This window comes from Phytophthora cinnamomi (genome assembly GCF_018691715.1).
Source record: "Phytophthora cinnamomi strain GKB4 chromosome Unknown Contig38, whole genome shotgun sequence".
Lineage (NCBI taxonomy): Eukaryota > Oomycota > Peronosporomycetes > Peronosporales > Peronosporaceae > Phytophthora > Phytophthora cinnamomi.
Genome location: NW_027150971.1, coordinates 205,698 through 222,792, shown reverse-complemented (window position 1 = coordinate 222,792; position 17,095 = coordinate 205,698). Strand labels below are relative to the sequence as shown.

At 52.4% G+C, this 17,095-nt stretch overlaps 3 protein-coding genes across 3 annotated transcripts; all 3 read left to right on the top strand.

The window, feature by feature from the left end:
- Positions 1 to 11,181: 11,181 nt before the first annotated feature.
- On the top strand, positions 11,182 to 12,855 carry IUM83_03139 (Amino Acid-Polyamine-Organocation (APC) Family; the record flags this gene model as incomplete). The annotated part of the gene is made up of 1 exon (XM_067927123.1): positions 11,182 to 12,855. One exon carries the CDS (start codon positions 11,182 to 11,184, stop codon positions 12,853 to 12,855), a length of 1,674 nt encoding a protein of 557 aa, XP_067792034.1.
- A 239-nt stretch (positions 12,856 to 13,094) lies between these two features.
- Positions 13,095 to 14,432, top strand: IUM83_03138 (uncharacterized protein; the record flags this gene model as incomplete). The annotated part of the gene is made up of 3 exons (XM_067927122.1): positions 13,095 to 13,793; positions 14,279 to 14,329; positions 14,412 to 14,432. The coding sequence occupies 3 exons, from the start codon at positions 13,095 to 13,097 to the stop codon at positions 14,430 to 14,432; spliced, it is 771 nt and encodes a 256-aa protein (XP_067791916.1).
- Positions 14,433 to 15,297: 865 nt separating this feature from the next.
- IUM83_03137 (Amino Acid-Polyamine-Organocation (APC) Family) lies at positions 15,298 to 16,977 on the top strand (the record flags this gene model as incomplete). The annotated part of the gene is made up of 1 exon (XM_067927121.1): positions 15,298 to 16,977. The coding sequence occupies one exon, from the start codon at positions 15,298 to 15,300 to the stop codon at positions 16,975 to 16,977; it is 1,680 nt and encodes a 559-aa protein (XP_067791892.1).
- Between the last annotated feature and the right edge of the window lie 118 nt (positions 16,978 to 17,095).

Genomic DNA, 17,095 nt, shown 5'->3' with positions numbered 1-17,095 from the left:
GGAGAGGCGCATACTGATCAGCCCGGGGCTGATCATACCCGGGGCGTGTTCCCACCCCCACCACCGCCGATCCATGATGCCCGCGCCTCAACCCGCAGGATTGTTGAGCGGATTGTTGACCATAGTATCCCGAAAACGAACCCTCAAGGGGCTCGTTTTCGTATTCGTTGGAGAGGATTTCCTCCCCATCAAGATACATGGGAGCCGCGGAACGTCTTGCTGGAGGACGTTCCGGAAATGGTGGGCGTACGGAGAGCAGTACGCGCTGGCGCAGCGGAAGTAGTGCGAGCGCTGCTGTCATCGCTTGCGCCCGAACCCTCACGTGCTAAGAACTTAGCACGGAGCTCTTTGAGACTTTCGGGCACACGGAACGACGTGTACCCGTTCAGGTCGCGGTCGCTCAAGCGCACCGCGCCCAGAAAGCATTTCGTGCACTGAAAGCCCTCGGGCACAGCGCACGACACGTTAGCCTCTTCCGCAGCAACGTGGAGTTGCTCCAACTTTCCACGCTTCGAGTTCGTCTCGAAGCGATCACGCGCTTGCTTAATCCGATCACGGTAAGCACTCGGCTTCTTGTTGAAGTTCTCAACAAAAGCGTTCCAACTTTGACAAAGTGCCTGCCACTCGGGCACTTTGCTGCGAGAAGACGTCTTCTTGCTTTGAAACCATCGGTGCTCATGGAAGAGTCCGATGTAGTAATCGCGCCTTTGATATCAAAGTGCAACTCGGCAGCCACGGCGCCATCTTTGATGGCGCTGCATACGTACAGCGGCACCTCATTCGGAGGTACCGAGTTCCCATACCGGTCCGAGATCTCGGACGCGGACGGCATCCACGGCTCGTGCGCTGCGGGTGCAGCGCGCGGAGAACTGAGAGCCCCAGGGGAAGCGAGTGGGGTATCGCTCTCAGTTCGCGAACGCTTCGTACTCGAAGCGTCCGATTCATCCCCCTCACGCGGGCGAATGTTCTTAGTGTGGGGGTCGAGCGACTCGCTCAACACTGAGTCTTTGCGCTTTGAGGACGAGTCCTTCTCGTCCTCCATGTCTTCATCGTCGTCGCCGAGATCGACGACGTCGCCATACTTCGCCTTCTGGCGCTCGAAGTAGTCATCGATGGAGAAATTACTCTCCACCGTCTTCGGGTCCTTCTTCTCTTGAGGCGCGCTCATCGTTGAATGAGTGCGGATTTCTTCTCCAAACGCGGAGAATTGACGAATGGTCAACTCAAAGATTGACGTGCGGGGACCCCGCGCGTCTAACCTTAAGGGGGGATGGTGTAACGGGGTTACACGTACAAGTGGGTGCAAGCCACTTGTGATTTTAACAGATAAAATATCTGTTAAAAGTTTTAGATACTTCCTCACCTTGGTGTAAGTCACACCAATGGATACATTGAAGTGGGCCACCACAATGAGTGGTCCACACCTACCCAAAGATCCTATTGGTAGAAAGCAGCATCTTTCTACCAAGTAGAGACGTGCATATTGGCGGGGCTCTGACAACCAGCCGCTGTCAACTCCTGTCATAGATGATAAACAGTTTTAGCAGATTTAGGAGGAAGATCAAGTTACAAACAATACAGTTCTCATTTTACCTAATCTAAGTCACCTGGAATCTTGATTTGATTTATATTGTACTTGTGTACTCAAGTATAATTAACTCAAGTTATTACTAAGTACTTACGCTTCCTCATACACGTAGCTCAACGTGTAAGCTAAAGTAGTGAGTCAAGTTAGACCCACTACATTCGATGTCGCGACCATTTAGCAACATCATGACGCTTATCGGATTTCAATTCACTTAATTTTCGGAAATACAAGTAAAACGCGTTCACTGTGTGGTTAATTGAGTAACAATCTTAGCAGATTCTGATCCAAAAGTTTGGAAGAACAATCATCCAATTTTCCGAGGATAAAAGGATTTTGCTTAATTCTAAATATTCTTGGACTAGATAGATCTCTGCTGGAGCGCCTAGTGCACTACCGGCAAAAAAATGTGTTCCGATTTAATGCCTTAAAAGTTTCGCTAAATATAACAATAGTACAAAGCGTTACGTTTAATCACCTACAATATATTGTCAAACAACTTTTTTGTGGTTGTAGCAGCCGTCGGCTCCCTGATGCTGCTTTTTCGGCTGGCATTTTCGAGTTTGCAAGAGATCGCCATATAATAAATGCCAGCGTCACGCTCGGAACTTTAAGCGAAAGACCGATGGGTAATTGAGGCGCGGCGGGTGGGCGCCTTTCTCGTCCAGGTATACAGCGATGCCCTAGACACTCCACGGGTCGTAGACTCGGGAAGGGCTAGCGTACAGTAATCCGAAATACACAATAGAAAACTGTGTATCTCGGTTGGTGTGTGACCTTGTGCAATCCCCATAGGCGTCGTTTATCTTCGGCGGAGCGAGCTTGCTAACCGAACACCGATTGCTATCAATTCGGGATCAAAATACAGAAATGCAGAGAACTTCCTGGCGCTACACGTCTGGGGAGTCCTGAATGGGGAGTTCGATGACGAGCAAGACCTTCTCCAAAAATAGATAACCTAAATCAATACAAAATTCGTACACAAAATATACAGGCTGTCAGTAATTGGGTTGCAGGTCAATTCGGGATGCCCCACGCGCACCACCCCCGAAAAGTCGAGGGAACTATACAGGTACTATTCTACCACACGCAATCTACAATCGGGTCCTAGGGGCGATGGCTACAACCTCCTAAAACAGGAATATGAAAGGCGAATGTACACCCGGGGGGGGATGTACACAGCAACTTGACAGGTGTACTAGCCCGAGTGGACCGATAACTTTTGGGGTACCTGACTTGGGTTGGATACGTAGTGAGAGTCCCACGCGACTCTGCTGCGCGTGATCTTCGGCGTCCGTCGGTTATCGCTCGCGCCACTGGGCCTTCCGTTTGGCTATCCGCCCAGGGCGGGGGGGGCGGGGGGGGGGGGTGATCTTGCGTCGGTGTCGTCGCTTCTTGACGAATATACGTCCAAGATTAGGATGCACAGGAACCACTTGTGCTCTTGAACGCAAAGTGAACTCTGATCTTATCTCTTTTTCCTATCTCTATTCTTGGGATATCTTCTTCATTTACCTTGACGGTCTCTATATTCTTCCGCGGTCTCCTGTGTTTGTGTCTTCCCGTATCTCCACACACCTTTTCAGGATCTCTTGACATTTGTATACCTGGACGTGGTCTCGTAGCACAAACGCATCACTTGATGTCGGAGGGACTTGCGGCCTGACGTCGGGATCTGCGCCGTCGACACTTCGGGCCGTCCGGCTAACTCTCCACAGTGAACTCAAGTCACATTCGGAACTGGCGCTTGGGCGCCATCTCGGTCGCTGTCTTCGCTGACTGGACACGTCCCTGGGGCTTCACTCGTTGGTGGTTGCTCGGACTTGTTTCTATTCGGGATGTCCACAGTCGATTCGGGTTGACTTCGGGTCTCTCTTCATGAACTTCTTCAATTCAGGCGGGGCACCTTCCATTCGGGTGGCTTATCTCCAATCCGGGCTGCTGGCAACTCCACGAGCTCGATCACATCACGTTGTATTGTTGCTTGAGGCCTTCGACATTCGTGAAGCTCGCTCGGGGTCTTTTTTTAGCTCACTACTCTGGATGATTGCTTCTTTTCGGGTGTATGTACTTCTTTCAGGTGATGGTAGCATGGTTTCTTCTGGTCTTGAGTCGTAGTTGATGTTGGTGGATGCTCCGGCCCCGTCAAGGCGGGTGGCACCTCGGGATATGTTCACCGAGGGCTCTCGACTCCTTCTTTCAGGATACCCATCGACAAACAAGGCCGGTGGTTGGACTGGACGCGGCTCGCGGCTCCGAACCTGTACGCTATACGTTGCCTGGCATCCACATCTCCTCAACTCCAGAGCAGGACACGCTCAGGTGTCCCACTCCTACGCCATCCTGGACGTACCTTCCATTGCACACAATCACATGCTCTTCTCAGATCGGCCGTTGTATAGTATCGTATATGACAAAGGAAATGCACTCGCTCTGCCACGTCGACCTTGGGGTCGTGCAAACAACTTGCAGTCGGTGGAGCACTCGAACTACTAGTTCTGACGCCATCAGTGGTCAGCTGACAGGCTGGTAGGTTTTAGTTGAGCTTGAAGCGCCAGAATGATGACACGAGGCAACTGGAAATTTTCCATGTGCATATGTCGCCCTCACCTTCGGCAGCCGATACCACTATCATGATCTTAAAATAAGATTTGGTATAAAAGCTTGTCACTTTCAAAGATGTTTCGGATACCTTCTTTGATCATGCACTCCAGCAGACGTCTGATGGTCGCTGAGCTATACTTTAGAGCTTCGTAAAGGATATATATTTTTGGATTAACCGCGGGACAGGTAAACGTTTGGATCAACTATTTATTCGAGAAATTAGAATAATATGTAGTGAATACGCTATTTCCTAGATATGTTTTGATCCAAAAGTTGATCCGCTTCTACCTTTAACAAAGTATCCGCATTTTTGACACATTATATTATTTTGTAAGCTCAGTTGAGAAAGTGACGCGTAGCTCCGAGACTTGCCCCAAATGCAAGAAGCGTTTTGCGACGCATGGAAGCATGAAATGCCGCCAGAACAAGTTGCTCGCGTGCGGTACGCAGTTCGTTAAGCAGCGCAAAGAACTGGCTAAACAAAATAAAGCCTACCATAACCGCTACGACTACATCAAGCGCCTGGGCCGTCTACACGAGTACCAAGGCCCCTCTCACACTTTGACGCTCCCCCACCAGCCCAAACGCCGCCCCACGGCGGTCCGCACGTCGCACAACCACCACCGTGGAAACGTCGGGGAACGTGCTGACAATCGTCGGCCCCAGCACTGTGCACGTTTATTATTACATGGACGGGCACCTTGTCGAAAATTTCTACAATTAGATATTGCTATTTCTAAACTGTAGCCTCTAGAAAGAAATTTCTAACTCCGAAAGTGGATATATTGTTAAATAGCAAGTAATGCAGACTAAATTTCCTGGTACGAGCATGATTTAGTACTCAGGTGATTGCGACGTGTCCGATGCCACTTTTTCACATCACTGGGAGGAGCAATGTTTTTGGGTCAACCGCTGCGCAGGTCAAAATTGGATCAACATTTTTTTCTACCACGGATTAACTTTTCAGAGGATTGTTAGTGCGATTCACGATATCTTCTTGCACTCCGTAAATATTCCAGTCGTCAGGCTTGTAATTTTTAATCTACGTCTTGACGAACACAACGCGTGCCAACTCTCAGCAGAGTACGAAACATTGACGATAACCGGTTGGTAGAATCTTAACGGCACAAATCTTAACGTGCCATCAACAAAAACCAAAGTTTTTGCCGAGCTTTTAACCGATCCAACAAGGCGGGGTGTTCCCATACAATTAAGTGGTCAAGCGCAGGTCCTTCACAGTATGAGCCTTGAACCTAGAGGTCATTGTTTTCGCGGACATTGCAAACCGCAAGCTCGTCAATTGTTATAAAAATATCTGCCTCTAAAATTGTCGTGTTAGGAACTGGATCGTCTTCAGTACCGAATTCTATATCTCGGTTACTGGTCGCCATGTGATCACCTTTCTGAGTGACACGCCCGTCTGCTCGTACGTAGAGCTTGGCCTTTTGGTCCGCTTGTATGAAGAAAAAAACAAGAAGACAGCGTGCTCGATGCCTATTGTCCACAGTCGACCGTTGAAATCCGATGATGAGCCGCCCATAGTTTGCGCCGATGCCGGGGAGGTAGGCTGCGAACCCAAGCGTGAAGACCGCGCAAATCCAGCTTCATGCAGCGAACATACGGATTTGTCCCACCAAGTGCAAGAACGATAATCTCATCAGTCGGACGTCTGAGCAAAGGCTCTAAAATGCACATGTACGAACCTTGGACATGCTCCAGCATGTAGTAGCAACACTCTTTCATGGTTGCCAAGCGCACACCTGTCTTGATGTGGGCAGGTACATTGCTCACGATAACGCAAAACGTTCCCGGCACCATGGGCGTCGGAAAGCTATCTCGGAAAGCCTCAACATTGAGTGCACCGTTGGATGCGTGAAAAAGTACCACTAAAGTCTCCACGTGATGGCTAAATTTGTACAACTTTACAACCAATGAGATATAATGCTCATAACCAGGCCACGGGTTCACACATGAGTATGTATTTCTGACTCCACTGTGGGTTAGCACTGTGTACTTCTTTTTTTTAGTGCGCTGATCCTTTCAGTCACCCTTATCCATTTTTTGTAAGGTAGGACCAAGTAGGATGTGCAAACTCTCCTCATCAAAAATCCATGTGTGGACCTCACACAGCTGAGCATTGGTCGGCGGCTGGCCCTGCAAGTTCGGCTCCAGAACGTGCCCAAAGAGCCCCGCTTATGGGTCTCCGCTTGACGTGTAGGTACAATAAATGCTCTTACTTCTGGAAGCGAAGTCCATATCTAGTGAGTTGCTATATAATTTTACAGATTCAAGCTTGCACACCTAAATCTCGACTGCGACGCACGGATGATAACGTTTTCTATGTCTACATCCGGTCAGTAGGTGTAAGGTTGCTTATTCGACTCATCTACAGCGTTGGAGGTGATACCAGGGTGGGCGAACCAATTCTTGACCGTGTTCTTGCCCTGCAGCTCATTCCGGACTTCTTGGCCTCACTGAATCGCCTGAAGCTGATCGGCAGCGTACACGTCCTTTTTTTTATCTCCTCCACGCACTTGACCTCGTCGTACACGTAGACAAGCTGCCATCGTCGGTACGCGTGGTTGAACAACGCAATGTCGCCGGCGTCCATGGGAGCAAATACCAAAACCACCTGTAGGTATATGGTGTCGCATTGCAAGATCCGAACGGGCGTTGGTGCGAAAAATGCACGCTGCTCTGTTCTTACCGCCACATACTAGCGGAGATTTAGTAGTTTGCGACCACTGTATTCAAATGTAAACGTCTAATCCCCGCCCCCTCAAACACCAATTCGGCCGACCGAGCGCGCAGCGCTACCGTCTCTTCAAGCGCTCCAGGAACCGCAGTGCGACACGGACAACACAGCGGCTCGACAGCTACTCCTACAGCGTTCAAGGACTGAGCGACGCAGCCAACGGGACCGCTGTCTGCCAAGGTTATTCCGCGTGGTGTATGGGTGTACACGCGGTGATCTAGGCTACGTGAGGAGCTACGCTTTGAGTTTGGGTGTGTAATAAAATGACGGGGCGACCTTAATTTAAAATACAGGGTAGTTTTGTTGCATTCTGGCGTAGGCGCAGCGTACGCCTTGCTTCAGACGCAAACATGCATATTTATATAATATATTATGTCACTTAAATGAGTCGAATTTATAAATATATACGCGACGATACGAGTTAGTTTCAATTCTTTAACATTCACATCTAAACAGTGAATATTGATTGCGGGAGTAACGCCGTGCAATGGTGTAGTGTATATATCCGGACACTAAATTTGTACCCAGGGGGCTTTAGGTCTTGGAGACCAACAACGCCTTCTCTTTGCCTTTACAAACGTTAGCTTTCTTACATATACGTTCAACGAAACAGCGATGTGGCCTATTACTACATTATCTAAGTGATACCCTAAATCCTCCGTACGAAGTGGAGGTTGTCGTTGTGGTTTGGAGTGAATAGTGTTGATTTGGCGGAACCTTCGAAATCGCTTAAAACGATTCACCATTCAATATTAATTGCCCTTGAGGTCAAAATAGATCAAAACTACCCTCGCTCAATATAGATTGCGCAGCTCGGAATACACTCACTGCCCCGACGCCTCCCTCTCCTGGGCCTCGTGACTTTCAGGGTACGAGTGCAGTCGCGCCCAGTCCGCATCCTCCTTGGAGACGGCAACCCACTTGTAGCCACATCTCGTGTGGAAATACGTGCGCCATCGCACTTTCCATATGAAGCCTCGAGTAGTATCCAGGGATTCTGGTCAATTGGACCCTCACCACCTTCGTCAATGACAGCTTGTGCTGTATCTAGAATAAACGCCACCATGCTTGTGTCTTTGTCCAGCTTGAGCTCGACCCGCACGTGGCTAGTCGACATTGGAAGTTTCCGAGTTCTGCGATATCCTGTAACATCGCTGCGGGCACCACGAAATATAAGCACGGTAGCTTTCAAAACAACTATCAACTTCAAGGAGAAAGGGGAATCAACGTAAATATCACGGGGCATGTGTAACTTTCGCAAAATTCACCCTTGTTCATAGCTTTACCGCAGTTGTCGCCTTCTTGAAATAGAGTCTTCAGCTCCGCGACGAACGGGTCCTTCGACAGCATCGTTTCCGCGAAGACTATGCTGCTGTTGGTTTTGGACTGGACGTGCTGCGCTCTCTTCTTCGCGGTGGGCACTGGCGTCGTTGCTGCTGCTTGTGTGTGCCCTGGTGGGCTGGCCCTCTTCATGGTGACTGGGCACTGACGCCGCTGCTGCTGCCCTGGGTGAACTGCGGTGGTACGTAGAACCAGTGGTTTATTTTTGGTGTGGATCACAGTGTGGACTGCAGCTGCGCTTTTGTTTATAGTGGTGGTCAGCGGACTTGTCTATTGACGTACGGTTTGGTATATATCGCTGACCTTTACTCCTTGGGTGCTTGCTTGCGTGTCTTGGTCGCCAAGAAGTATAGCTTGCGCTGCGGCAATGAGCCGACACCAAACTTACGAGTCAATCAATCACTTTTCAACTTTCCAACTTTCTCTCAAACGTTCTGCGGACACTCGCTACTGTGCCCTCACTCTTCGGGTCTTCGCATCGGTTTGTGTGACAATATGCCTTGGTGGCAGCCACATCAGCGTCGCGCATCGCCTACGTGATCGCATGGACGTGGCTCAGTAAGCCAGAACCGTAAAAACACACAAGAGAAAGGTCTGCCACACAGAATATGTGATATCACATAAAGCGATACACTACACACTAATTTCGCACTAAACCACACCAAATCAGTGCATGGCACACGTCGATATGTAAAGAACACTCCAAATGCTGGTGGCTACACACCAGTCAATTTATAGCGAATCACGGTAGCGATTTATGGCTGATTTCAACCAACCGGGATGGTATCCTGGTGCTGTATCATGCCCGACGTGGGACAATCTCACTTATCAATACGCGAAGCCCCCTCCCCTCCTCCTCCTCCCTGTACCCCCTACAGCTCCCTCGTCTTAAGATGTCCCCAAGCTACACGTGGACGACGATCTGCGACATGACATGGCTCGCGAAGATTCCCAGCTGCTGATGGAAGACATGAGGTTCTTCATCGTCGTGAAAATCCTACTGGTTCCTTGCGTTATGTGCGTCCTGACAAGGCCACATAAGCTGCACTACCAGCTGCTGCGTTGCTCCTCGGAAACATGCCATATGACGCGTGTAAGTGAATGGGGAAGGTGATGATATGCCAATAACTCAATCGTGTGACGATAATGGAGAGGGGTATCCATGAGACTCTCGTAAAAGACCCTCAAAAATTCGAGTTGACACCTCGGCTCAAAGAATACGGCCGTTAGTTGGCGACTTAAGGGTTGAAACCAGCGCGAAATCGTATGGGTATGGCTCGGTGTTTCGGATTGTCAGATACTGAATTGCCGACACTGAACCAAGTCCAATGGTTCAGTGCCGCATTCACCAAGCTGCATCGAAATGACGACTATGATGACATTGCGGATCAGCTCGATGCGTTAGCGTATGGAGTGGAAATCAAGAGCGCGGGCCGTGGCAGGCGCCTTCGATCGATGCTTGGGGTGTCTTGGTCAAGGAGGATTCTGAAATGGTCAGTGGTGGGGTGCACGGCCGGCCGCGGGAGTTTTGGTCTGCGTCCTCCCGCTGGCGACGCATCCCCGTCTCATCTGTGTGGCACACGTAGACGATATGTGCTAACCTTGCCCGGCTATGTGCTGGTACTATTTTGTCGCTCAGTAACCGCAGCGCCATGTCAACGGCGTGTTGCGCAATCATTTCGATTGATCGGTCGCGCCTGCACGAGACGGGCGAACATGACGAGCGTGTCAACCCACTTCATGAACCCCATTTTTGCACCTATTGAGATCAGCCGGGAATACGAGGCCCTCACGCCGTTCTGCTTGATCATGGACGTTGGCTTCCAGGTGCGCTCAGCTAGTTACGCCACGCCACTTAGAACTGCTCCGTTCCCTCCTTGGTACGGTGGTCGACTAGCATGTCGACCTCGTACCGAGGGACCATCTTTTTGGCACAATTGGCGGTGAGATGTGTGTGTGTGGGGGGGGGCATGCAGGAGTAGCTCACCGGGGCCTTGGCGCCGAGGCACTTGGAGCGCTAAGCACACACTGGCAGAGACGAGCGAGATGTCAGTGGCATGCCCTCCGTTATTCAACCATCTGAATCCTCTCGTACATGGTACTCCGAGGAAATCCTCGCATTACATTTTACGATAGATAGTTTTGTGCTGGTGTGCAGATGCTAATAGGTCATCACCTATGCTGACTCTGGGCCGAACACGCAAGTGCTATCTTTTGTATTAGGAACGCTTTAGGGGACCGTCTTGCCTTAGTGGGCTCAATTTTCGCATTCGATTTCTAAAATGATACGAAACATGATGTGCTCGATTATTTTTAGAAATTGTGATTTCCCCTTAATCATGCTAGCACAATATTTAAGTTTGAGGAAACTAATATTCGCAATTCATTTCCGTGAGCCACTCTGACAGACGCATCTTGCTGAGGCGCAGAAACTGCACCTCAGCGTCCATGACACCCAGCCAATGATGCGTCGATCAACATTTGCGCACGCCGTTCGTCCGGTTGCTGGCCATGCGCGCGCACCGGAACGCACCTCGTCCAGTCCACTGGACTCCACTCACGAACTGTACCACTGCAATGCGGAAGATCGCTGCGATCGGCGCCGCGAGCGAGGGCTGCGGGCACCAGGAGAAAAGTCTGTCGCCCGGCACTTGACCCGAGCCTCTTGTAAAGAAACGGCGGGCGAATAGGGCGCTCTGCTTCGTCACAGCGCGTCCGTGACACGCCCCATGTGCGCGAGCGCCGCCGCCAAGGAAGGGCCAGCCTCCAGTCGATCCGCGCCGCCACCCCCTCCATGAAAGCCCGAGGCCTCGCCTCTCGGTCATTCCTCAATTCTCCGTCGAAGCCGCCGTGGGGACACTCGGTGCTCTCAGCCCCGAGCCAAGCCAAGACCAAGATGGAGCGCGAGCCCACCTTCATGGAGAACGTGCTGCGCACCAAGCCGCTCAGCGTCATCCACGCAGAGGAGACGGCGGAGCAGCTCCCACGCCACCTCGGGCTCTTCGACCTTCTGTGCATCGGCGTGGGGAGCACGGTGGGCAGCGGTATCTTCTCCACGGCGGGCGAGATCATCAGCAGCACGGCGGGCCCCGCCGCGTTCGTCAGCTGGATCATCGCCGGTGTCGTGTGCTGCATCAACGCGCTCGCGTTCATGGAGCTGGTCACGCGGATCCCGTCGTCTGGAAGCACCTACGCCTACGCGTTCCACGCGCTCGGCGAGCTGCCGGCCGTGATCGCGGCCTGGCTGCTGACGCTCGAGTACGGCATCTCCGGCTCAGGCGTGGCCCGTAGCTGGGCCACCAAGGTCCAGGAATGGCTGGTGGAGGAGCACCCGGAGCACACGTACCAGTGGTTGAACGAGGACTACACGAACCTGCTTGGCGCCGTGCTGATGGCGGCTTGTGTGGGTGTGCTGCTCGTGGGACTGCGCTTCGGCAAGTGGTTCGTTAACACCATCACGACCATCAAGGTGGTCGTCGTGCTCTTCATTATCGCCGCTGGCTTCTACTTTACGGACTCGAGCAACTTGTCGCCGTTCGTGCCGCCTCGCCAGGACGTGGACGGCACAATGGCATTCGGCGTCCAGGGTATCATCACCGGTGCGTCGTCAGCGTTCTTCGGATACGCTGGTTTCGATGAGGTGTGCTGCCTTGCTGCTGAGGCCAGGAACCCGAAGAAAATTATGCCAATGGCTGTGATCGGAGTGGTGACGGGCACGATGTTCTTGTCGGCGTTTGCTTCGCTGGCGCTGTCGGGCATGATCCCTTATCTGGAAGCCGCCAGTTTCGGATCTGGATTCGACTATCAGGGCCAGCACTGGGCAGCTCAGATTGTGCGTGCCGGTGAGACCTGCACAATGCCCGTGGTGGTGCTCGTGTGCTTCCTTGCGCAGCCGCGTCTGAACTACGCGCTGTCATGCGATGGCTTGATGCCTCGCGTTTTCTCTAAGGTGGACGAACACGGCAACCTTTTCGCGAACACGCTGATTTCCGGCGCGTTCTTCACTGCGGTGGCATTTGTGGTGCCTTTTGACACGCTGTGGGACATCGTGAGCTTCGGAATGCTGCTTTCGTTCAACATGTCCATGGCATCACTTCTCATGGTTCGCATGCGCGACGAATCCCCTAAGCTCGCACCCAGGCTCATCGGTGTCATGGTGGCGTCTGCTTGTTTAGCTGCCTTCTTGTACCAGATCGGCTACTCGAATGAGGGCCACGTGTGGTGTCTTGTTTTGAGCATCGTCTTCCTCGTGGTCACGATCGTTTCGTGCTTCGCGATGCACTTCAAGTGTCCGCAGGTGATGCAAAATGGTGACAACTTTGCGGCGCCACTGGTGCCGTTCCTGCCCACCGTCGCGGTGTTGGCCAACTTCTACCTGTCAGCTCAACTTAGCTACACGGGTATCTACACAAGCTTCGGATGGCTGGCGGCCAGTATCATTTTTTACTTCTGTTACGGCTATAAACACTCTGCTGGTCGGACAGGCTGGAGTGCGCTGATGAGCCTGCCGCGCGAGTCTTCGCTGCGTTCGCCCATGATCTCGCCAGACAAGAAGCAGCTCCAAGAGTAGACGTAAAGCTTATACATACACGCACCAGTAGCGTCCGCTAACGTTTGACGTCGTTCGTCTGGGCCGTGTAGACACATGCCAACAACCCAACCGTGTCTTGTTCTTCGAGAAAGGACACGATTCTCGGCCGACAACGCCGTCGCGAGACCTACCCTGTTTGTCTTCAGTCTACAAACGAGATCGTGGCGAGCATTCTTGCCAGTAACCTCAGGCCCCGCAGTGCCGCAACACAACTGGAGATGGAGAACGAGCAGCGGCAGGTAGCTTTGTCGCCGGAACGTGCGGCCTTGAAGAGCCTCATGCAGACTGTATCGACTTGTGACGCAATGCTTCAACGAGAAAATGCAGTGTTGCGCGCTCAAATCCACGACCTGACGGAGTTGCTGGCAGTAATTGATCTCTTTGAGCTGCAAGATGTCCACTTGGAGGCTGTGCGAGACCGGATCTTCCGACGCGACATCGCACCAGACCGAGAGCTACTGCAAGTCTACCGCATGGAGCGACAACTGCAACACCAAGATCTGGATGAAGCGTTGAGTGGCGAAGCGACTCAAAAGACAAGCGGAGTGATCGACACTGGAAAGGCGGGTGGAGTTCCCGAGCACCTCAAAAGTAGATCAAGTGTCGAGATTGAGGTCATGGCACTACAGCAGCGCGTCGAGGTGCTGGAACGGGAGATGGTCGGCTTGCAACTGCACCAAGAGCTCTTGTCGGAAACGACGTCGTGGTCGAGCTGGTCGGCAGCTAGGGTCGAAGATGATCGGACGGCCCACATCGAGGAAGCGGAATCTTCATCGTCTTCCACCGGCAGTCCCACGTCCGAGCTCAACGCGCAACACCGAGCTGAGGTCGACCGCCTCGTGGAGGAAGAAGAGCAATTCAGCTTCGCAGAGGGGTGGCAAGAAAACGCGAGTACGATTCACGAGCAGCACCAGCGGGTCGTCGAGCTGGAAAGCGCGCTGGCAGCGGAGTTGGCTGAAAAAGCGATGCTGCAGCAGCAAACCTGCCGCTTCCACGAAATGGCAAGAGCTCTGAGCAGAATGTAGCTGAAACTGTAGCACGTATACACTGTAATAGCTGTCAAAGCGCATTATAGTACAGTACTTTCAGCGCACGATCCATTGACTTCCATTTACGCAATAATATACTATGGACAGAGTTGTCCAGGTTCTCTAACTGTTGGCCCAAGAGTGACCACCCCGAGCAAGCTGTTGCACTTTCAGATTGAGGCTCGTGTGACAGAGATCCAGTAGCTGTAATCAAGGATGCGACACTGGCACCGCCAAACGCACAGCTCTTCCAATCGACCAAACGGATGAGCGGTGCACAGATGTGGCTACTTTACGAGCAGGCCAGTGGGAATCCTAGACGTGGAGGAGTTTGACGGCATTTTCTGTGTGGGGTTGGCGTCGAAAACGAGTAGAATATCGGCCCGCACGCTGATTTAGATGTATGGGATGCACTTGAGGTGAAGGTACAGTGTACGTACATACCATGGCAATTTTCTAGCAGCATTTGATGGTGATTTCTGCTGTACTGTGTTGGCGGCTTTGAAGGGTTTTAGTGTGAATGAATGACGAGTGAAGCAGCTCATCGTTCGTCTACAAACCACCCACATTCGTCTACAGATCATAGCCACCGCACCAGCATCTCCATTACGAACCCGGTTTCCTATCGAAATGGGCAAAGCTTTCCTGCTGATCGCCGCACTTCGCTGAGCAAGGCACATCGTAAGAAGTGGATGGCCGTCCGAACTCAAGCATCCAGCGAGCTCATTTCAAGTGACTCACCGCAACCGCGTCCTAAAGTAGTTGTGAGTTGAGCATCCCCATCGCGCATCCCGCCAAATTAAATCATATTCCGGTGCATTGCCAGCTTGCTATACCTCGCACCATAATGGGCCTACTCTCCCAAGATCAATGACTTCCTCCTTCGTAAATACATGTAGTCAACCAAATGCAAACACCATGAATCGTTGCTGTAAGGGAGAGCGCGGCGGAGACAGCGTCGTTATCGCGACTACAGCAAATGTTCGGGGTCACATGACGCAGCTCATCCGATCTCTGCTTTTTCTCTTGGTGAGCAGCTTGCGACCAAAGAAATGACTTTTCATCTTGATAGCCAATCGGTGCAACTTCGGCCCGACTCTGAAGGGCACCTTTCGTGCTTCAATCGGGGCGTCTCACCCTTCACAAAAGGTAAAGACAAGTGTAAGTATTGCTTGATCGTGCACTCACGAGCCGTTGTCAAAAAGACGGACGAAGGTCCGTTGGCTGGTTTAGCGACTGGTGTAGCCGAGGCCCACATGCGTCGCGCGTCCGTCAACTTCCCAGAGTCATTCTTCGATTCGCCTTGGGTCGCCGTGTTGCCGATTCATCACCACCAGAACAAGACACCCAGCAGCTCTCTCATCGCCCCGGCCGGACAGTTCAACCTTCCATCATGGAGCACCAACCGACTTTCATGGAGAACTTGCTGCGCACCAAACCCCTGCATGTCATCAAAGCGGAGGAAGCCGCCGAGGAGCTTCCCCGCCAAATGGGGCTCTTTGACTTGCTGTGCATCGGCATCTCTGCGTCTGTCGGCAGCGGCATATTCTCCACGACTGGCGATATCATCTCGGGCACCGCGGGTCCGGCGGCGTTCGTCAGCTGGCTCATTGCTGGAGTTGTGTGCAGCATCAACGCTCTCGCCTACATGGAGATGGTGACTCAAGTGCCGTCGTCAGGCAGTACCTACGCCTACTCATTCTACGCGCTCGGAGAGCTGCCGGCTGTGGTCGCAGCTTGGCTGGTCTCGCTCGAGTACGGCGTGTCGGGGTCTGGTGTCGCTCGCAGCTGGGCTACCAAGGTGCAGGAGTGGCTCGAGGAGGAGCACCCGACGCATTCGTACCAGTGGTTGAATGAGGACTATACAAACCTGCTCGGCGCCGTGCTGATGGCTTTGTGCGTGGCGGTGCTACTCATGGGCATTCGCTTCAGCAAGTGGTTCATCAACGTGTTCACGACGATCAAGGTGTTCGTGGTGCTGTTCATCATTGTCGCGGGTTTCGCCTACATCGACGCGGACAACCTTTCGCCGTTCGTGCCGGAACGCCAAAGCGTCGACGGGTCCATGGCGTTCGGTGTGCAGGGTATCATCACGGGTGCCTCGTCGGCCTTCTTCGGATACGTCGGATTCGACGAGGTGTGCTGCCTCGCCGCCGAGGCCAAGAACCCCAAGAAGATCATGCCGCTCGCCGTGATCGGCACTGTTTTCGGCATCATGTTCCTCTCGTCCTTTGCATCTCTGGCACTGTCGGGCCTCGTCCCGTATCGTCAGGCTGAGAGCTTTGGCGCAGGTTTCGACTACGCGGGTCAGAACTGGGCCGCGCAGATTGTTCGTGCTGGTGAGACTTGCACCATGCCGTTGGTGGTGCTGGTGAGCTTCCTGGCACAGCCGCGTTTGAACTACGCGCTGTCGTGTGATGGTTTGATGCCTCGTATCTTCTCCAAGGTCGACGAGAAGGGCAACCTCTTCGAGAACACCCTTATCACGGGCATTGTGTTCACCGTTGTCGCCTTCCTGGTGCCGTTCGATACGCTTTGGGATGTTGTTAGCTTTGGTATCCTGCTGTCGTTCAACATGACGAACTCGTCGCTGCTCATGGTCCGCATGCGCCGTCAGTCACCAAACCTGGCGCCGAAGCTCATCGGTGGTATGGTTGGATCTGCGTGGCTGGCCGCCTTCTTCTATCAGATCGGCTACTCGAACGAGGGCCATGTTTGGTGCCTCATTCTCGGCATTATCTTCCTCGTGCTCACGGTGGCTGTGACCATTGTCATGTTCTTTAAGTGCCCTCAGGACCACCCGGGTGCCGACAGCTTTTCGTCTCCGCTCGTGCCGTTCATCCCCATGATTTCAGTGCTAGCCAACTTCTACTTGGCCGCCCAGATCAACTACACCGGCATCTACGCGAGTATCGCGTGGTTGGCGGCGAGCGTGGTTTTCTACTTCAGCTACGGATACAAGCACTCCGCCGGCCGCACTGGATGGAGTTCGTTGCTTAGCCTTCCCCGCGAATCCTCGCTGCGTTCGCCCATGATCTCGGTCGCTACTGACAAGAAGCAGCTTCAGGAGTAGTACTAGAAAAAAGTTTGTTAATCGTACAAATACATGCATCAGTAACATTCCGACATTCGAGTTTCACCTGACAACGCGACTTCTTTTTCTACGCGTACATAGCTCAAAGTGCCAGTGT